Source organism: Dicentrarchus labrax, unplaced genomic scaffold, assembly GCF_905237075.1.
Source record: "Dicentrarchus labrax unplaced genomic scaffold, dlabrax2021, whole genome shotgun sequence".
Taxonomy (NCBI): Eukaryota; Metazoa; Chordata; class Actinopteri; family Moronidae; genus Dicentrarchus; species Dicentrarchus labrax.
In genome coordinates, this window is record NW_026136704.1 from 21410490 (window position 1) to 21433412 (window position 22923).

The 22923-nt window shown below is 42.5% G+C and overlaps 1 protein-coding gene across 1 annotated transcript; it reads left to right on the forward strand.

The window, feature by feature from the left end:
• The first annotated feature begins 542 nt into the window (after positions 1 to 542).
• On the forward strand, positions 543 to 22596 carry LOC127362224 (SH2B adapter protein 2). The gene is made up of 9 exons (XM_051397687.1): positions 543 to 793; positions 10827 to 11784; positions 15684 to 15785; positions 15921 to 16012; positions 16378 to 16478; positions 16564 to 16725; positions 16835 to 17037; positions 17826 to 18000; positions 19779 to 22596. Exons 2-9 carry the CDS (start codon positions 10858 to 10860, stop codon positions 20111 to 20113), a joined length of 2097 nt encoding a protein of 698 aa, XP_051253647.1. The 5' UTR covers positions 543 to 793; positions 10827 to 10857; the 3' UTR covers positions 20114 to 22596.
• Positions 22597 to 22923: the final 327 nt, after the last annotated feature.

The window sequence follows — 22923 nt, forward strand, 5'->3', positions numbered from 1 at the left end:
AACGGCAACAGGTTTACCACAACTAAAAGTTTCTGTACGTCAGTTTGTGGCAATAGGATAAAAATAATAGACACGTATACACGAGAGACTGAAACAGCCTTTTATTCGGTTACTCAATGATGGTGATCTCTGATAAAAACCTTTGATATGAAACTGAAATTTCTTAGGAAGCTTCCTGATGTAATCATCATAAAATTTTCAATTATGAATGTATTTTTTTTTTTTTTTTTTGTTTTAAAACAACAAGTTATTTTAATTAAATCCATCTAGAAATTAACAAACTAAACAGAATCAACTATCTCAGAATATTGTTGTACCTGCCCAAATTACCTAAAATATACCAAATCTGCATGAAATTACCTGTAAAAGTGTTACAAATGTAAAATAGTGATGTAACTAACTGCAATCAAATGAACAAATCCCATTAACATGCAATGAAATAATGACTCTGACCCTCCTAAAACAATAAACATTTACAGGCTTCTCATTTGTCCAGCAACTCGGGGCTTTATTCTGAAAGTATTTGGCGGAAGTAGCATTTTATTCTGACACTTTCCGACTTGTCAGCGGTCTATGGAGAGCAGAGCCAAAAGGTACAGGAGCACAGTGCGTCGAGCGGAGAGATGGAGGGAGAGCTGGCCGGCTGTGAGCGCGTATAACCCGGGGAGGGAGAACACCAGCTGAAGAGGGACAAACCATGTCTGATCCTGAATAGAAAAAACAATCCTCCCAGCAAAACCAGGATCCGGCTCAGAGACACCAACCAGCGTCATGAAACCAGTCCTGCATTGAGGTGAGAGCCGCCGCCGTTTCTTATTTTGCGCGTCTGGACCATCCTGACGCGTATGATTAGACATCTTTCATGCGCTTGCTGGTGTCGAGAGAGAGAGGCGAGCATCAGGGGGACAACAACAAACCTCCAGGTGCTGAGGAGAGGAAGAGGAGGAGGAGGAGGAGGCTGCTGTGTTTTGGTATTAAACCCCCCGATTCTTCCCCTCAGTCCTCCTCCGTGATGAATCCTGCGTTAAGAGTCGGGTGAGGGGGGTTGGTGCTATTGAACAAGTGCAATCGGCTGATGATAGCGGCTCGTTTTTAGGTGTCAACTGTGCTTGAGGCGACTTCAGGAGGGTCTCGGTGTAAAAAAAAAAAAAAAATACGGGGCTTTTCCGATAATCCATTTAATAGCCTTGAGGGAGTAAAGTCTGGTCAGTCACAGGACGGATCAGGGGCCTGATGTTGATGTGATGAGATCTGATCTGAGGTGGTCTAATAGGCCCCCTGCTCGAGATGATCCAGAATCGGTGTACCGACTCGTGACTCCGCACGCAGGCTCCCATTCATCTCCTGCTTTCTGGACCTGGAGCTGTCAGCCATTCAGCAGGAGGCTGCAGCCGATTCCCATTCATGAAGTCCATTACGCAGCCTGCACAACGATCCACTGTTGGCTTTAAATAGGCTCTCTGGGCCTGCACAAGGCCTGTTTTAGGCCCTCTATTGACTTTCTCTCATGTATCTTTTTTATAGGCTACAGTCAGTTAATGTGACGCCTAATAAGCCTGATTTTAGCAGCATATAGGTCTGCTGATATTCCCATAATGCTCCTGTGAGGCTTTTTATAATGAAACAAAATGGATCATTATTCTCCTTATTCTACAATTATATTCTATAGTATTCTACTACAGATGTTAGTTGTGATGTTTAAGCAGCTTCTGGGCTTCTTCACTAACTTTTCATAGCAGACCTGAGCTCATATAGTAGCCTATGTAAGTCCATTCAGGGTTGATGTACTCTGCAGGGGGGTGGACAGAATAACAAGAACACCGTACAGTATAATGCAATCCAACAAATCACCACTGTAATGTCCCTGTAATAGTCCACCACATTACATTTTACAAAATTAATGATTGGATAGTGACCTAATTGAATGCAGGGACTTATTATGAAGTATTTATATCCTTTATTATATAACTTATATAACCTTATATTCTAATAGGGATGTTGTTTTGTTGTGATATTCAAGCAGAATCCCTCTAAAGTTACATTTTACAAAGATTCTTTCACTAAAACTAAGCGATGCTACACCACTCATGCTAGACAAAATATTCTGCAGGGGGGTAGACAAAATAACAAGAACACTTTATAATGTCATGCAATCCAATACAATATCATCACAAAAAGGCTTCTCCCACAGTTGAATCAACGGCGTCTCAACAAATACTGACTATTACTGCTACTACTATAGAGACACTGTTTGCAATACACCCTAGAAGTAGTCCTGAAACAATTAGTTTAATTCATCTATTTGCCAACCAACAGAAAGTTAAATGACAACACATTCTTTTCTACAATTTCTTCAAACTCCAACCTCTGAAATGTGAGTCTTTCCCCTGTTTTATATCTAAGTCATTTTCCATTGCAGCCCTACACATTTCAAAACACTTTATTCATCCCTCAAGAGGCATTTTGAGACACAAATATACACAAACAATTCATTTTCACTTAAGAACATAAAAATATTTGAAATACACAAGTGTTACTGGGCTCGCAATAGCCAATCCATAGCTGCTCTACAAAACCCAAAAGCATATATATCATAAAGTCAAGCCGTACATGTTTTCCACCCTCTGCAATCAGTGTTATAATCAGCTTCCCTGTGCGACACCGAATTAAAAACCCCATCTATTGCAGTAACTGACACGCTCGATGCTCACACAGGTTGTACAGCATTTTCTCTTCTGCGAGAGGCCTGTGGTCATCTGTGAAATTAGTTAGACCTGGTGGGTGAGAGACAGGAAATGGAAGTCAGTGGCAGAATGTGCGTCTCTCCCACGCGCTCCCGTCCTTTATCACTGGCTGCCATATGGATGCCGAAGCTCACTCAATATTTACATTGTCACTGCTTGCCAGAGGAACCACGAGAGAGAGAGAGAGAGAGAGAGAGAGAAAGAGGACAGCCGGCTGGTAGAGGACACGCTAATTAATGTGTTTAATATCATTGTGATGAGTCTCTGCTACCTACGTCGTTAAAAACGCGGGGGGAAAAAACAGGAAGACTGGTGAGAAGTGGTCAGTTTGTTTGTGTGCAGTTACAGTCTGGTGATGTGGGGATCCATCTTCTCATCATGTCTGGTTCCTTATCAACAGTTGCATTTGTCTGTGTCTACACACACACACACACACACACACACACACATACAGACACACACAGATAGCTCCATGCAGGTGGGGGTATCAGTGTCTGGATCAGGACTACATACCTTTCATAATGTCTCTCTGTCATCGTGAGGGTAGACTCTCTCCTCTCTGGTGGTCCTGTGTTGCCTTCATACAAACTCTCCAGACAACATTCAGTCTCATCAGGGAGGGACAAGGTTATCAGGGGTCAGGTCAAAGGTCACTGACCTGGCTGCTCTGAAGTGGACAGATCTTAAAGAAGGTAAAGAAAGGGCTCTATTACTGCTGACCCTGACTTCTGCTCTTCCTCCTACCACAATGTCTGATCCCCCTCCTTCATCTTACCGCTCTATCTGCAATTTCTCCCTCCTGGGATTTTTTTTTTATCTTGTGTCTACATCTCCTCTGCTTTTCCTTCCACTTCCACCCTCCATTCCTTTTGTTCAGTGTTAAAGCTGGTTTACATAGTTTCTTTCTTGCTGTCTTCACACACACACACACACACACACACACACACACACACACACACACACACACACACACACCTCCACCTGGATGTCTACTGTAAGAATCTGTGTTTTGCCTTCAGTAGGTGAGTCAGTTTTTGTCAGCGTGACTTCCCCCCTTGTGTCAGAGTCAGCTTTATTCTTTCTGCATCCCTACAGAGCAACAAATCAAAACACAACATCATCACATGTTTATGCTGATCTCTGCATCTCTGGTACCGACTTGTGATGCAAACCAAGTCTTAATTTTGTGTTTGTCATTAATTGGATGTCACATATTAAATGTTGCACAGAAGCAATACTCTGTTAACTTGCAGTGTTATTTTATATATATTATTATTGAGTTTACCAAAACTCAGTGTTAGACACAACAAGCTCATATTTTACCTTAAAAATGTCACAGATGTGTTGTTAGTTGCACACTCTTCATTGCTTCAATCTCAGTTTAAAGAATACTGAAAAATAAACATCCCAAGGTTCAGAATCATATAAAATAGAGAAAAGCAGCAGATCCTGACCTGTGAGATGTTAAAATCTGAAGATTTTTGATAATTTTACTACAAATTTTAAATGAATTAAGTACCAGTGTGTAGGATTTAGTGGCGTCTAGTGGTGTAGTTGTAGATTACAAACCCTCGCCTTACCCTCCTGTTTCAGGCATGTAGGAGAAACTACAGTGGCCACCCAGAATGCCCTGAAAATGTCGGTTCTGGGCTATTGAAACATGGCAGTTCAACATGGCGGCCTTTATAGAAGAGGACCTGCTCCCTCTGTAGATAATGTCTTATTCTAAGGTAACAAAAACAACAATATTATACACATACCTATTTCTGCCATTAGATCCTCCTAAATGTCACACACTGGACCTTTAAACTATTAATTGATTATTACAATGTTTTTTTCTGTCTATCGACTACTTGTTTCAGCTCTACTTAATATACACAGTTTACAGAACTGCATGAATCATGAGGCCAACATGAATACGATAGCATTGTTTTGCTGTTGTTCCCTATCCAGCGTGTATGTCAAACATGTTTTTTGTCCTTAAATGTTCTGGATCCACATCTTACTGCTGCAATATTTACATCTTATATAAGTCTATAATAATATAATTAATGGATTCACATAGCGTTGAAGATGCTGTGTGTGTACAGCCCTGTGCTGTACTGAGTGTACTGCTAGATGTGTGCTGTGCTGTGGAGCAGGCTAATCTTAGAAAACATGGCCCAAACTCCCCTGGGGTGGGAGCACAACATCACCAATCATCTTCATCAGCCAATCACTGAGGGTCGTGCTGCTGGCATGAAACTGCTCGCAGGAACGTGTGTGTTTAGATATAGGAGTCTGTTGAACTACATATATACAGTGTTTATCTCTGGAAGTACACAGAGGTATGTGTGTACACGCAGCTTTAAAAACACAAATCCTTGTACATCCGTTATGCTTGGCTACAGCATCATTTCCTCAGTAGCTCTATATTACTACCCACAACACCACAGTATTAATCAGGCATATGTAGTTCTTGGCTCTGCACAGTTCAGTCCTGTGAGGGCTCCACAAAGTATGTGAAGTGAACTTATCTTGTACGATGTGTTTTGCAGGCTGTAGTTGATAGCTTCTCCCTGCACAGTAATGTCTCTTTCCTCTCCTCCCCGGTCAGTTTACTGTTACAGAGAGAACTCCCAACCATCTGACAGAGATATCAGCCCTGCCCCCCTGGGTAAAGAAGCAGCAGGAGGCGGAGGAGGAGGAGGCAGAGGAGGAGGAAGAGGGGGCACAGTAGTGGTAGATTTTTACAACAGATAGGGAAGAGATACAGGAGGGGGAATGGCTTCTGAGGCCTGAAGGATGGAGGTGAACATTTTTAGATTCCCCTCGACTCCCCTCAGTCTTTTTTTATTCAGGTCCATTGATGGACCTCCTCTCAGGGGTTTTCCCCCTCAGCAATGAAAAAAGACTAAGGGGAGTCATGGGGATGTGAGACTCGACATGATGCCTCTGCTCCCCCTCGTCCTGCAGTGTGTCTCCCTTTCTTTATGCTCCCCTTGTCTCCTCCACCTCCACACACTCACTGATTGTTTTAGCAGCTGGCCTATTGAGCAAAAACATGCCCCCCTCAAGTGGGGGAAAAAGTACTCTAGATCTTTTACTTAACTACCGACACATATATATATAAAATACGTTATTACAAGTAAAAGTCCTTCGTTCAAAACGTCATACTTAAAAAGTGAATGAAGATGTTTTGCTTTGCTCTCACCGCTCTCATTTCCAGCTTCAACAGGCAGCTGTATTCAAAGTACTCTACCTGCTCTGCACCCAGCAGCAGACAGACACAGTTAGCGACTAGCTGGTGAACACAGTGGAGCATTTAGCTGCTGAAGAGCCAGATTCAGGAGGTGGTGGAGATCAAAAACAGAGCTAAAAGAGCACTGGAGGGAATCAGTGCCTTTGTGAAACTGCCTGGGGCGCCACTATAGTCAACTATTAAATTAATCGTCAAGTGTTTAATTGCTTTGAGTTATTTCTTTAAGAAAAAATGTCCAAATTCTCTGATTTCAGCTTCTCGAATGTTAATAGTTTCTGGTTTCTTTAGTCCTCTATGACTGTATATCTTTGGGTTGTGGACAAATCAAGACATTTTAGGACGTCACTTTGAGTTTCGTGAAACAGTGGTTAACATTTTATGGACCAAACGAATCCATTAATCGATAATGAAAAGAATTGTTAGTTGAAATAGAGGTAAAATTGTAAGTAAAGTATAAGCACCTTAAAATTGTATTTAAGTAAAGTCCAGTACTTGAGTAAATGTACTTAGTTACTTTCCACTGCTGCCCCTCTCTCGAGTCTCAGCAAATCATTTTTGCTTTATACCCCCTGTGTGCTTTGCAGTATGTAGTCTGCTTCAGTCTGCTGAGCCTCAGAAAACCTTAATGCTGTCCACTTCCTCTAGCGTCTCATGGCTTGAGTTTCATGCTGACTCGGTGAGTGAGTGTATGTGTGTGTGTGTGTGTGTGTGTGTGTGTGTGTGGGGGCGCGGCATACAGTCAGTTCAGTATCCTTGAAAGAGGCACATCCTCATCTTTGCGGAAGGGCAGGAGTTTGAGAAATGCACCTCACCGTGTGTTGTTGTTTTTCTGCTGAATGAGTGGAAAGTTGGCCCAGTGCAGGTTTTTAAATAGCTGAATGGGTATTGACTTCCTCACATCCAGCAGCAGCACACACACACACACACACACACACACACACACACACACACACACACACACACACACACACACACGCACGCCACAAGGGGAGTAAGATAATTATTACAACAACACTTGGTGATTAGCAGTTTAGTTTACAAATCTCGTGTGGCTTGAGGGAATGAATGGGTTTGGATGAATGAAGTGATGGATTCATGAATGAAAGTGATTTTCCCCTCTGTACTACTTTCTAATAAGGCACTCTTTGTAAAAGGTTTCAAAGATGTAACTAACAGCTCTTAAAAGGCTTTCAATACATTCACTAATGCTATGTAGATCAATTATAAGAACACATTTTAGGTTGCCAGCCCTGAAAAAACCCTTTAGCCCGTGTTCTTTATTTCTATTTGGTAATAAATTTGTTATAAATGTTCATAAATCATTTGGAATCTAGCCTTTGGTAATTTCAATGTAATTGTTCATTCTAACCTCTGCTAAAACTTAAATATCACTGAAATCATAGCACAAAAATATTTTTCTTGAAATCTTGAATTTTTGTGTTTGAATTGAGTCAATTCCACGAAACCTGATAATGATCAGGCAAATTTGCGCAACTTGAAATTACCTCCTTACGGACCCCTGGAGGTGTCAAAGGTGTGAAAAAAAAGTGTATGCATGGTTTAATAACTTGTGACCTTAATTTTAAAGTGTGTGCACCATAATTGCCAATTTGTGCTCTCGGTGTAAATATGTTAATATCATATTATATATTTGGCCTCCTTTCCTCATATAGAGGGTACCAAATGCCTTTGGCTTGGTGGATTTAGTCAGATAGAAGTTTGAAGAAGATGACGAAGTAGACATTCATGAAGCACTCCAAACCCCTGAGGTTTCATGAACTGGATGGCATCTGCAGTATCATCATCACAGTCTTTTATGAAGAAACATCCTGTAAAATACATTTAGGGGATCTTAAAGATAACACACATATAAGCTACATGTTCCAACTTACTGAAAGGCCCATTCAAATCTTTACTTTATTGGTATCAAGGCGCAAAAAGACTTCAGTTTCACCCTACCTCCAAATTAAAAAGGAAATATATTCTGTAGATTTTTGTCTGAGAAATAAAGGAATCTTTTTCAGTCATAAATTGTCTTCAGTCTCATTTTATTAAAAGACAAAAATTATCGCGAACCCAGTAATCGTATCGAATCGTGACATGAGTGTAACGTTACATCCCTAGTTGTGATTCATCCTGGGAGCAGAACATGGGAGAAAACAACAACAACAACAACACATTGTTCAGCCAACCTCAGCGCTGAATGTTTTGCCTCCAATCAAAACTGTTTAATTTGAGACCCAACTGCCCGCTTCTGCACACTAAGTGAAGTGAAGGAGTGAAACAGTATTGGCACATTCCTATGGTACATCCACACAGACATTTTCTTGTGCTGTTTATTTTATAGTTATTCTCTAATAGCACCCTTTGTTTTACTTTCGAGTGTCTCTATCGATCACAGAATTCCTTTGAAATTCTGACACCGGGTCTCAGCACCCAAGAGTTTTTTCTCTGTATACGATGAACTAAGAGATGGTCTCTCAAAGAACTGGGACTCCTGTGTACTTTCCCTTATCACATCCTCTCTCTGATCTGGCATATTGTTTTTTTTTTTTTTCCAGATCTGTGGGAGAGGGAAAGAAGAGAGATTGGCTTGTAGTTGAATGTGTGTGTCAGACATAATTCCAGTGGAGAGTTTTTTTTTTGCTCTAATCTGTTATGAAAAGACAACCTACACTGATGCTTTGGAAAATGACAATAAAGCTGCTTGCAGGAGAAATTCCAGTAAAAGTCTGCAGTGCAAACACTTGCATGTATGCGTAATTTGGTTTAAGAGTGCAATTTCAGAAAGCAAACATTTGAGCGCATACTGCGAGCGAACTGCCAAGAGGAGCCCAGCAGCTCGGAGAATAAGCTTTCACAGCTTGGGGAGTGTTGGCCTTGCCCGTGCGTATGTCACCCAGCCTGCTCACTTTTATCTACGTGATTTACAGACAACAATAATCAAACCAACATGGGTTTGATTGTGCGACGCTGTCCTCTGATGCTGTATTAGTCACTGATGTGCTGAGACAAAGAAAGAGGAGAGAGGAGGGGCGAGGGTGAAAGCTGGCTTTGGATGTTGCTACTGACACAATGGTGGTATGACTCCTTGTTAGATCCCCGCTGCAGTCCAGAGAGAGGAGAGTTTTATCAGTGATGTGATGTGATGTGATGTGATGTGATGTGATGTGGTTTGGCACTTATTGGGCCGGAGAGGGAGGCAGTGCTGAGGACTGAGTCATACGAACACACATGCTGAGGAGCAGAGGATGAGTGGACAAGAGCGACCGTGGTCTTATACAAATACTCAATAAAAACAGATCAGTCAGTTAAACTACAACAAATTTGAGGAAACCAATTAATTCAGACAGTTTAAGCATAGAAAATATTTGATTTGAGAGAATTTATTGTTAAAGTAACTTGGGTAAATTGAGTTAATTGTACATTCAGCTAATTGAAGTATATTACACTCATATGCAGCATGTCTCTAAACTTACTTGAAGAGTGTTAACAATATTCCTCTGAATAAAGACTAAAGACTTAAATGCATCTTCTTTATACAAATGTTAAGTTGTATTTACTAAAGCAAATTATTACATTACCTGTCAAAACAGCTGACGTATGATAAAAAAGTATTTACCCCAATTATCAAAATGGTAATTTCCTGTGGATCGACTAATTGTTACTGCTGTAATTAAGTTGTTAACAATAGCCTACTTGTTTTCATTTGGCAACATCAAATCTTTGGATCATTAAGAATTGTTTTGATGCACACTGAGCAAATGATGATTTATAAACTGAAATGTATGATCAGTCTGAAGTTGCTGTTAACCTGCTGTGACTGAACATACTGCGAGATAATTCAGATAATCTGAGTGCTTGTCAGAAACTATCAATTGGTTAATGGTGACTCAAATTTTCTGGATTATTTCTTTTCAATCTGTTGTCTCATTGAATCTGTTGATAAGTCATTTATAGACCTTCAGTGGTATGCCAGTCCAGTGCATAATCTTGAGCTTCGATGTGGGATTTATTGAGTGGATTTATTCACAGTTGTTGTCACCGGGGTTTTAGGACAACAAGGTCATGGCGTCAGAAATTTTAGGAGAATTTGGTTGAGACCAGGAGGGAGTTTATTGTACATTTTAAAGGTATATAAGGCTGATTCCACTGGTCTATTTATCTTTGACTACTTTTACACCAATCAATAATTAATGTCCACTGAACACCATGTATCTCCAAATATGGTGATATTAAGGGTTTTTCTCCAAAGTCCTCCAACTTCTTCGACTAGATTTGCCATTTAAAATGCATTGAATTATCTGAAGAATGTGTTGTCACAAAGCTGAAAAAAGGGGGGGAAATTGGGATATGTTGTTTTCACAGGACCAAAAACCTCATGTTGTGAAAATCTGAACGATTAACTAAATAAATCAAATGCAAAACAAATTTCAAATGATCAAGAAGATGCTGAGACTTTACTTTTGGTCTCTTGGATCTCAGTATTTAATTTCAGTATAGACATTTTATGGGATGTGGGAATAGTTAAGACTGTGACATAAAAATACAAGAAAAAGTAAAGAGATTGCATTTTTTTTTATTGATGAACACATGTCACAGAGAATCTGCAAGGACTTAATTTTCCACATCATCAAGATATCATAAATATTCTAATGACAGACACAAGCTGGTTCAGCAGTCTGCTTCATTCACACATCTTTTATTCTTTGCACCATCACACATGCAGGCTGTTCCACAACTGTTGTACGTCTGGTCTAAAGCCAGGAGTTACACAAATACATGCTGCAGTATTTTGCTTTCATCCACACTGACACTCTGCTGTTCTTCCTTCTCTCCAGCCTCTCCTCGGTGGGTTGGCATGGCCCAGTGATGAACGGAGCGGTGGTGCCCGGTAGCCCGGAGCTCTCCTCCTCGTGCCCACTGCCTGACTGGCGAGAGTTCTGTGAGCTCCATGCTCGAGCCTCCGCTGCAGACTTCGCTGACAAGTTCCAGCGCTTCCTGTCGGAGAACCCGTGCTACGACTCGCCAGGCGCCGATGTGAGCTTCTCACAGCACTTTGCCCATCACTTTCTAGAGTGCTTCTCTGCAGCACTGACCCAGGCCCGGGAGAACCAGGCATCCTCGCCGGGGGAAGACGGCTCCAACACAGCGCCAAAGTACAGCATCGTTCCTTTCCTGGGAATCCAGGGTTGCCCACTGTCCTACGGTCACGACCTTTACCAGAGACGCAAGGACGCCGGGGCTTCAAGTGAATCCCTCGACAGCATGGACAGCGGAGGAGGAGGGATGGATGGGGGAGGAAGTGGCACCACAGCCTCCCGAGGCCCCCAGACGGCCCACAAGGTGTCTGCTCTGGGACAGTCCCGCAGCTCAGAGGACGTATCGGTCAGTCACCCAAAGGCTCGCTTCAAGAAGGGCTTCTCCCTGAGGAACATGAGTCTGTGCGTGGTGGACGGAGTGAAGGAAATGTGGCACAGACGGGCCTCCCCTGAACCTGACGGCCCCTCTGGAGCCAGGAAGGCTAACGGGGGAGGGTTAGGAGGGGGAGGAGGAGGAGGTGGGGAGGCTGCAGGGGGAGAGAAGTGGTCCCAAAAGCTGCGGCTTCCCAGGGGTTCCCAGGGCCACAAGGCTGAGATGCTGGAAATCCAGAGGGAGGGAGCACTGAGGTACATGGTGGCTGATGACACAAACTGTATGGGCGCTGCGCAGTGGCAGAAGTGCCGCCTGCTGCTGAGGAAGACGAAGAGGGAGGATGGAGGCGAGAGGTTTCTTCTGGAGTTCTACGTACCTCCCAAGGTACGCACACACACACACACACACACACACACACACACACACACACACACACACACACACACAGGACAGAAAACAGGGTGCTGAGATGATGAGCTGGTTACTGGATGATTTGATGATTTGAACAAATTAATTTACAGAAATTAGTAAGGAAAAACACTCGCCAGCTTCTTTCTTTCTTTTATATTATTGTAAATTAAATATCTTTGGGTTTTAGACTGTTGGTCAGCCAGAACAATCAATTTGAAGACCTCACATTTTTTCAATGAACATTTCTTTCCAAGTATTCATACCCACTGCATCAAATGCTAGATTTTCCCACCGACCCCTGCCTGACAAAAATATAAAAAGATAAACAGATAGATAAATAGGTTATTAAATGCATATAGGACATCCACAATTGTTACAGAAAACAAGGTAAAATGCAAGAAAATCTGCGTTGTTCATTGTTGGGGTTTAGAGTCCATGACTTCATCTTGAACGATAAAAATGCCCTCCAAATCTTGTTAAACTTTTCCCCAGAACAACCTCTAGGATAAAATGATTATTACTAATTTCCAGGTACAGTCATTTTTACAAGTTACTTTGTTCATCCACTGTTAAAAAGCACATTACCAAATCAGACTGTAAAACTGATTGATAAAATGATCAACACATTCACATTTCATGAAAATAATCAACCTTTGCAACCCTTCCTGAATGCCAGATATAAATCCAACCACTGGGACCTTGAGTGACACAGCCTGTCCAAGTCCAACCACACACACACTCACACTCACGTGCATGCCTGCACACTTCACATTTGTCTATATGGGATTTCCAGATCATCGCCCCTGACCTTAAGAAGGCCACGAGGCTGTGCAGCTGAGTGTGTGTAAATCTGCCACTGTCCTTTGATCATGGCTGGTGGGAATGTGGGGATAAGGCTGCAGAGAGAGGGGGAGAAGGGTAAGGACAGGTGGGAGGCAGGCGTGGGAGGGGTGGTTGAAGGGGCAACCGAAGACTGTGTGTGTGTGTGAGAGAGAGAGAGAGAGAGAGAGAGAGAGAGAGAGAGAGAGAGAGAGAGAGAGAGAGAGAGAGAGAAGCTGTTACATTGATTTCTGTAAGTGGGAGCGGATTGCAAAGATTCCCTTTCATGTGCAAAAAATAAAATATTGATTGGTTCTTTGTCTTTGGCAAACCGTCTGCTGTGACAAACTGTAAATAGGAACCAAAATAGTTTCTTGAGTCACTCAAAAGCTCAGCAAGAGCCACAAGGGGAACATAAAATGAAACTTAATAATTGTGCTTAAGCAGTTTCATCTGTTATGTTCTATTAACGTCCACACGTGGGAAAATGATTATCAGCTGTGGACTAGGGTGAGATTAAGAGAAACTTCAGAGCTGCTGTGAAGTGACACATTAATTAAACTCACACATCTCGACAGGCCTGCCCTGCAGACACTCGGAGTTGTTTTATCACTGCCGTCCTATTCAGGTCTTACAAATCATAACGGTGCAGAGTCAACAGTGTCGGAAAGATAAACTGACTCATAAAATCTCACTGTTGCCTGCTCCTGGCTGGCTGGCTCTGGCTCCGTCCCTGTCAGGGCCATCAATCTGCCGGCTGCTCTGCATGGCAGAGACAGCACACTGCAGCACGCTTACTGCCTGCATTATGACACAGCAGCAGGTCCTGAGACGACCCACTCTCTGGTTCACACCAAGCAAAGTAACACGCAATGACTACATGAGTGAGAGTAGCTAAAACACATCACAGGAATTGTTTGTTATCATAATTTAAAAAAGAAAGCATGCTTTATGTAAAAATATCCAAATTTGCCTTAAAATACTAAAAGCTACCAGTGATATTTGGGCTACTTTTGCTGTTTCCTGGCCTGATTTTCTTGACTACACTGCTAAATGCCACTAAATCCTACACACTGAACCTTTAAGATGATCTGAAGACCATTTCACTAATTCAGAAATAAATCACTTGATGCCTCTAAAATTCCCATACTGGTTGGTGTCTTATTGTTTAAAAGGTCAATTCAGCTAAATGGCAAAAACACATATATTCCTTTTCAATAACCATTTGTGGTATATAACCATGTTGATAGTTTTCATTTTATTGGTTCAAGTTTTGAAGATATCCATCTTATTTATTGTGTCTTTCAGCTCATAGTTTTCATTTTATGCCCCTCACCCTGACTGTTTTGATTCACTCTCACCGCTCTCATAGACATAGCAGATGGCTGTTTTCAGCAACAAAGCTCATAAACTGTAAACTATCAGCTAAGCACCAAATGACAGAGTGACTCGCTGGTGAACATAGTGAAGCGTTTTGCATCTTAAGATCAGAAAACATTTACCCCAGGAGTTGGTGAAGACCAAAACAGAGCTAAAAGGAAAGTCAACCAATTCATGGTAATGTTGCTGTTTGTCTGTTCCATGTGTATATAAGCGACTGTTTGCTACCAAATCGAAACAAAACAATAATTGTTTTGTCTCTACTCTGGAGGTAAGAGTCATTTGAGTGAGCTAAGTCTTTATCTAAAAATGCCTCCCACAGAACAGAAAAAACTGACCACACCAACTACGTACTTCCTATAAGAGCTGTGTGGTGAAGTGCTTATAGTCATGTGCACCAACTAAAGATTTCAAGAGACAGTGAAGCTGTGTTGTCCGCAGTGGAGAGGTACAGGAAATGGTCAAACGGTTTAATACAGGAAGTGATTTTTGACATCTGATCCAACGAAAGGAATTGTGGGCGTGGATGGCAGCCAGCTGCACAGGCAGATCAAGATGAGAACAGTGTTGCTCCAGACAGATCAGCTGATAAGCCTCTGCCAGGCCATCAGTCAGCCTCCTTCTCGCTCTGTCTCTCCTGACACACACAGAAATAACACACACACACACACACACACACACACACACACACACACACACACACACACACACACACACACACACACACATCACCGCCTCAAACACTCTCATGGGATCTGTTAAGATTATCGTCTGAATCCAACTCTCTGCAGAGGGCAAACGGAGGCCAGGATGTTTTCTGTGTTCACCCTCTTGTAAACTCTTCCTGTTTGATGTTTGTTACAGTCAGTCAGCACGAATAACTGCTGAGAAACGCAATGAGAAAATGAGAGACTGCATAAAATCTGAGCTGTGGAGTAATTTCTGCGGATTGTGCAATTTTTTATACACTCTTCTCGACTGTTTTTTTAACGTTGGCGTTATTTTATTTGAACAAGTGATTTTATCTCAGGAGACAGGGGGTGTAGTTCATTGCGACTCGGGCTGTGGCAGTAATTCAGACTGCATGTTGCCCCTTAATTAAAGAGGAGTTTTGAGGGTTGGGAGAAGCTGGGTGTATTTCAAAACAGATAGTGGTACTATTTACTTTAAACCTGTACCACTAATTTAAAGCTCTATTTCGGGTTTTTTTTATAAAGTTTCTACTTTTACAAGTGTTGCAGTTGCCTCCTACAGGATGTAATGAAAGATTTAATTGAACCTTTCTGTCTTTTGCTGATGCACACGGATCACACTGATGCAAAATTATAGTACCACCCAGGGAGTGATGCATTTCTTGTTTTCTAGAGCAGATACTTTATTACATGTGTTTCTCGATCCACTGTGATATGCAAACACTAAACAAACAATAAATATTCATGACTAAATAAGTAACAATCAAAAATAAAGATCCTTGTGAAATAACCAAAACTATTGTAACTCATTCTGAAAACCTTGAAGCTGATTTAGAAAATATGTAAAGGAAAAATTGTCTACTTGTTACAGTTTGCATGTCTTTCCGTTGTTAGCTGCTCAATTTATGTCTAGGTTACCACATATCACTAGAAAAGCTAAATGTGACTTTTATTCCGTGTCTGTTTGCATGTTCACTTCAGTCCTCAAAGCCCAAAGTGAGCATCCCTCTGTCAGCCATCGTGGAGGTGAGGACCACCATGCCGCTGGAGATGCCTGACAAAGACAACACTTTTGTTCTTAAGGTAGTAACTGCAACCATTTCACAACCACATTAACACACCTGCCTTATTGCTATACAAAAACACGTCCTCTGTAGCCTGATGTGGTCCTTTCAGCAGTACTCAGTGTCTGATCGCTGTGTTTGGCTGCTTCCACAGGTGGAAAACGGGGGAGAGTACATCCTGGAAACCATCGACTCCCTGCAGAAAAACTCCTGGGTTGCTGACATCCAGGACTGCATAGACCCCGGGTAAACCACCAGATAAATATTTGCTGTTGGCTGAAGATGGGGAGCAGAGAGGGATGGAGAAAGAGGGAAAAGGGTGGAGGGGAAACGCACACAGTCATTAATCATCAAATTAGTAGAGTTTTTGACAGGTGCTTTAGCACAAACATGGGCGAGTTTGCACCACTGACATTCCTCCTCAGTTTCCTGGGTTAGTGGACATTTGTCGGTGCAGCTCAGGACGTAAACAGAAGGATTATTTGTGTCCGTGTTTGTAAGATGTGGATGTGTGTGGAGTTGTGTGTTAGGACTTTGTGATGTTTGTTTGCATGTGTGCATGCATGTGTATACGTTCTTGCGGTTCTCCTGACCTGCCTGCTTGTGTACAGGGACAGCGGCGATGACATTGAGCTGGCGTCGTGTCCTCATGGTCAGGCCTCCAAAGACTGCTCCATGGTGGCCTCATGCAGCTGTGAGCTGCTGTCTGAGGGTGAGCAAAAACAAACCCGCTGTTACATAACATTCAAATGTTTTGATTTACATGAATGTGTTCAAATATTAGAAAATATGTTTAGGTGTGTATCGTGCTCCGGAGAGGTCGTGTCCTACAGCAGCAGAGCATTACAGCGCCCCCTCAGTCCGTTGCAGGGAACCCCCCTTCACCCAGCACCCATCCCACATGCCTTTAGAGCGCTTCCTTCAGTCCCCAGAGGCCCAGGGCTCAAACTCTTCTGCAGGTAATAACATACATTTCCTTTACTCTCCAGACACTCAATATCAAACAGCACACAACACAGAAAAAAGATTAAAGAGAAAAAAACATTGATGTGTTTTAACTTTGCTCAGGTGGCAGTGAAGGAGCAAAAGAGTCAGATGGCGATGCCAGCCTTGCAGGTTACCCATGGTTCCATGGTACACTGTCCCGCGTGCGTGCAGCTCAGTTGGTGCTGGCAGGAGGGGTCAGGAGCCACGGGCTCTTTGTGATTCGTCAGAGTGAGACTCGGCCGGGAGAGTACGTCCTCACCTTCAACTTTCAGGGCAAAGCCAAGGTGAGACGATAAGAGAGAGGAGAAACGACATCATGTTGTTTGAATCTTTCACTCCCTGTAAATTAACTCGGCGAGGGCGATGTGTAGATTAGGGTTTATTTTTATTATTTGTTAATGTTTTGATAGTGTAGTTTACATATTAATTTTACCACAAGTTATCAGAGTCAACGGTTGTGTCTTCACTTTGTCTGACTAACAAAACAACCTCAAATATATTAGTGTTTAATTTAAAGTAAAATGAACCAGAAACCAGAAAATGTTTTTATTTTTATTTTTACATGACATTTAATAATATGGGTTATAACAATTGTCATTGATGGATTTTGTGTTCTTTAAAAAATGAATCAGTTGTTTGAATACATTATTCTCTCCCCCTAGCTGCAGCTCTGCTCTGCAGCAGCATTAAATCTTGCAGTCACTGCAGCTCACACCAGACCAAGTTGTTCAGGCCCTGGAAAAGATGCAGTAATGTCAATGTTTTGTGTGCTCTTATGTAACGTGATCCCTTCACATCACATCCTGCCAGCCGGCAGTGTTGAGGAAGTGTCAGCTGCCGCCTCTTCCTCCAGTGTCAGCCTTGGCATTCTGTCGCCTTGCTCTCACAGAGAGGAGCCTCGCAGAAATGTCCTGACCTCTGTCTTGGTCCGTCTGTTTCAGATGTTCACTGTGCCTCACTGTGTTGTGTTTTCTCCCTCTTTCACCATCTATCTCTCCCTCTGTGTTCATTTAAATCTTAAAACTCTCTGTCTCTTGTTAATGTCCTGTCTTCCCTTCTTTCTCCCTTCCAGCATTTGCGTTTGTCAGTGAACGAGAACGGGCAGTGCCACGTCCACCACTTGTGGTTTCACACCGTGTCGGACATGTTGAGACATTTCCACGCCCACCCTATCCCCCTCGAGTCTGGAGGCTCGGCTGACATCACATTACGCTCCTATGTGCAAGTACAGCGAAGCTCCACCACAGGTACGAAACACATGAACATGAACTGCTCAAACACGAGTCAGAACTTAAGATTTAACTGGAGAGGTCATAGATGTTGAGCTCGCTTATTGGCCAAACAACCCACATCTTTCAACTTAACAGCTGATGTCAAAGTGTTATTTTTTATCATGCAACAGCCTAATATTTGTAGTTAAAAGCTCACTGCTTGGCAGCTAGAATGTCCTAATTAGGTGCTTAATTAGTGCTTTACTAATAGCAGGTGTGCTGGAAAAGTGAAACCATTAAGACTGAGTTAAGTTCCCTGCATTTCCAATATAGGTGCTGTCAAATATTCCAGCTAATGAGCTCAGGTTGTTGGGTAAACCCACGCAGGAAATTACCTGACCTCACGAAAGTCTCCTTATGGTAAAGTTGTAAATAGACGCTTTTCACAGCAGCCATTTTGACATAAAACAGTGGGGTAAACACAGGTGTTACCAATTACACTAATTACGGTTCTGCTCCATTTAGTGGGGGCTAATGCAAACATAGGCTAAATGTTGCTGTGTAACTAACATTACTGACATGTTACGGTCTTCCATACTGGTGCTACTGTTACACTGAGTTTTAGCATTTACAGTTATCTTGTAACTGCCTCAGTTGTCCATGTTCAGTTACTTGAAGATCCCCTCCAGACATGTATTAAGACATATATATACAAATAGTCTGCTTGGAACAATAATGTGTGTCTGAGGTGATATCTTCTGCATTACAATCCTTAAAAAGGCCTTGACTCCTTCTACCTCATTAAAAGGAAAATAGTCTGTAAATATGCAAATGTTATCCATTCTCAGTGCACTGGCAAATTTAAGTTTCTACATCACACTAAGTATAAGTTGCATATTGGACCATGATAAACTTTCAAACTATTCTCAATTCATGCTCGTAGGCCCTGCCCCTTAAAATCTGATTTCCAATGAGCACAAATGAATGTGAAAACATCCTTCTAGTGTCAAACTCTGCACATACATTATTCTGCACAGTGAAGATCAAATATCCATCTGTAGGAACAAGAAGAAAAATAACATTTCTGAGTGGAGGGGACCTCTAAACCAAAATCAACGAGGCTACAATGTTTGGGTGTTCAAGCTTTTGTGATGGTTGTTTCAAGTGTCAGTGTGATAATCGTTCCTCGGGTCGCCAAAGGATAACAGAGGGTGATTAAAAACTTCCAGAAAGTTTGATGTGTTGATGGATGGCAGAGGTTTGCTCTTACAGACGAAGGAAGCACAGTTAAAACTCACTGAACCTTCCGCCCCTCCCCCCTCCTGCTCCTTCTCCATACTAACACCACTCCTGCCCTTCGCTCTCCTGGCATGGGATGAATGCCCTCCTGTACAGGAGAGTGAGGGGGCGATTATGCCACAGGAGTTTTGCATGCAGGCCGAGACTCCGCCCCCAACCCACCCTGGTGGTCACAAAGAGGCCCTCTGTTTCCCCAAACGCTGGACCTACACACATTCATGCACTCACTACCAAATACGCACTTATATAGAGTGAGGGTTTGATTCAGGGCGTAAAAGGCTTTACTGATACACTGGTCAGGCGTGTCTTTGGCAATAGTGTTGTCAGTGTTGTTGCTCCCCAAGAGAAAGGACAATAAAGGAGGCCCACACTGTCTGTGTTTACATGGTGCTCTATGAAGGAGACTTTTGCCAGCAGCAGTAAAAGCAACAAATAATTATTAGTAATATAGATTCATTGATATTATTAATCTTCTGTTGAAAAGATTTATTTCTTCTTCCTACAATCTGCTACAGACGTGACCGTGCCTCCCGTCCTCACCCCGCCCAGGGATGCGGGCTGCCGGACAGATTCAGCCCAGCCAGCTCTCCACCCTCCCGGGATCACAGCGCCTGCAGGGCCCCCTCCTGATGCCCCGCTCTCCTCAAGCACCTCCTCCTCACCCACCGCCCTTCCCTCTCTCTCCCGCAGTGACCCAGGTACTGGAGGAGGAGTAGGAGGAGGGTTACAGAGCCGCAGCAACAGCTCTGAACGCCTGCTGGAGGCCTCTAGTGGTACATCTGAGGACTACCACGACGCTGACGGGACTCGCAGGGCCCGAGCAGTGGAGAACCAGTACTCTTTCTACTAAATGGCCCAGGGCAGGGTTCAGGCTCGTATTTTCTGGACTGGATGAGGAGCAGAAAGTTGGAGGTGACATGGGACGCTTTGCTGATGATGAAAACGGTCCAAATCACTGGATCACCCATTGTTTGTTTTTTTTATTTCAAGGCAATTTCCTGTTTCTCTGATTTTAGAAGAGGGGGGGGATCATGCCAAGCAGTGTCCGCGATGATAAATCCCTCTGTGGCTTAGTTTCAAACTCAGTTGTCAAGAATGTTATTGAACAGAGAAAGCAGAAGGCCACAGAGATGGAGCCGGAGACAAGACCTAGATGTACAAAAAGTAGCGATGAAAATGAGTGTAGGAAAAGAAAGCAAGAGGAAGTCATCCAGTTGAGTCATATGGCTTTGATTCACCACCTCTGACCACTTCCTGTTCACCCTTTACCCACAGTTCCCTAGGAGCAGAGCTTGTGTCACCACCCTGCTGAAGGGTTGAGAGTTAGAAATGACCCTGAAGAAACAGTCCCTCCCCTCAGAGCTCCCGAGAGCATCCCGTTAATGTTTGTAAAGCTGCTTTGAGTCTGTCCCGGATATCCTCACTGTCCCCGCAGGGTTTCCCTACAAAGTCCTGCTCTGGGTCTCTGCTCTACACTAACATCAGTACAGCAATCATGGGTGTGTTGGTGTTAGCTCGAAGATGTTTTCTTAAAACGTGTACAGCCTAAAGGGTCTTAGTGCCTGACAATTTCCTTGGACTTGAACAGACTTTTGCCCATAGTAACGAGGAGGATGGTGTTGACATCTCGCATTATCACAAAAAGCCCAAAAATGAAAAGCAGGTGATTACTTTACTTTCAGTTTCTGCTCAAAACACACTGAACGTGCATATCTATGCATACTGAAATGGTTTTCTTCTCACTGTTTTACTGATGGCTACAGCGTACACACAGGTGGTCACATGTCGTGTTACAGATCTATGAACAACACAAGTTCAGCCTGTACGAATATGGCAGCGTGGCTCCCATTTTGCTGTCATACTGGGTTATTTCTATGAGTGTGTGGTGGTGTATTAGAGTCCAAATATTTTTCAATGATCGATGTGCTACAGTTGTGTTTCTAAAACATGGTTTTCAAGGTCCCTCCATCTGGTGCTGGTTCTGTATTCAAGCTTATCATATCAATAACCTGTAGATTAGATATGCTGTTAATATAGGAGTTCACTTTGAAGTAATGCCTTTAAGATATTATTATACCAAATCCAGCATTTATCGGAGGGACTGAGGACTTGTTTTTTAGAGCAGGGACAGTATTATGTACTGTTTGTGCGGCCTGTTGTGGACTGGAACGGTACGGGCAGTTAGGTTAAGGGTACTTGATGGCCATGCTTGAACAGAAAGACGTGACGTTGCTGCTTTACTTTATGCTGAGTACTGAACTTAAGCTTAAGTTAATAATTCAAAAGAAAGCCTAAATTTTTCACCACAAAGAATTGGCCCAAGATATACATATAATATAAAATACCAGTTAAAATGGCCTCTTAAAGGAGAAGTTTGGTATTTTAAGACATTCGCATTCCTTGCAAAGAGTTGGCATAAATGAGAAAACAATCTCATGTCAAAAATATGGAGCTATACTACTAACAGCCGGTTAGCTTAGCTTAGCTTAAAGACTGGAAACAGGGGTAAACATCGGCCCCTGAAGGTCCCCCAGAAACACTCAGGGAAACGGCTCTGCGCTGCTCATTAATGGAGGTGGTGTGGTTAACCAGTCATACACATGCCAAACCAACCAGCTAAGTTAGTCTCCACCCTTGGAAGTCTCCCACTCCACCTACCAGCACCTCTGGGCCTCACTAATCAATGGGTATTGTGCTATCTGTTGGTGTGGTTGACACATATCATGCACATAAGTGAGCTTTAGAGATGCTAGTAGGTGGATTTTATTCCTTTTGGTCAGAGCCAGGCGAGCTGTTTCCTTGACTTCCTGTCTTTGTGCTAAGCTACATTAGCCGGGTGCTTTTTAAAGCATGTTTAGACACACACCTGAAAACACCTTTCAGCTCCTGTATTAAAAACATATGCAACACTTTTGTTCAGTTGGACTAAACATATCAGTCTGTCTTTTCAAGCACAGTCATTTAGCTTCGAAGGTGAAGTGTCACCTTCAGTCGAGGAGCGGACGGAGCAGTTAATGTGCCAATTTGAATCCTATTTTTGAAACATATTTATTCCTCAGCCGTTGTAAATTACATTTTTCCTATTGAGTCTTATTTATGTACAATTGATTGATTCTTCTTGATGAAACATCCTCAGTGGAAACTGTCCGTTGCAAGAGCCCATCTCACATATCACAGATTGCTCATGTCTCCCTTTTATTTTCTTAACACTTCTTAAAGCTAAATTTTCTGTTGTCTGACTGAGTTTTGAAGAGTCTGTGCAATTTTGTACAAAGTGATGTACTTGACATACTTCTTTATATTTCTGTGAATAAAATGTGAACAAACAAACTATTTTATGCAGTTCAGTCACTCATGAATGTCAAAATCTGGGGGTTCGGACTGAAACGTTGGAGATTAAAGGCTCAGAGAAGTGAAGAGCTTTAGTGTTGCGAACATAATCTGATAAAGCATTTAAAGTGATGGGGCGTCGAACTGTTGAGATTAAAGTGTCTCATCTTTCTTACGTCTGTGTGAGAGTAAGATTGTGTGTGAAACGTTTCATCTGGTTTTCTTTTATTTCTGTCAGCCTATGTTTTATAATTAGGCCTAATATGTGAACACTTTGAGTCATACTACATTTAGTGTGCTTCAAGTGTTTGACAGTTTGAACATTTGCCA

Bases quoted from the DNA above. Each gene is read 5' to 3' on its own strand.
- LOC127362224 (XM_051397687.1), top strand. From the start codon at position 10,858: ATGAACGGAGCGGTGGTGCCCGGTAGCCCGGAGCTCTCCTCCTCGTGC. The intron at 11,785-15,683 runs GTACGCACACAC...TGTTCACTTCAG, and splicing joins AGTTCTACGTACCTCCCAAG to TCCTCAAAGCCCAAAGTGAG. The intron at 15,786-15,920 runs GTAGTAACTGCA...CTGCTTCCACAG, and splicing joins ACAACACTTTTGTTCTTAAG to GTGGAAAACGGGGGAGAGTA.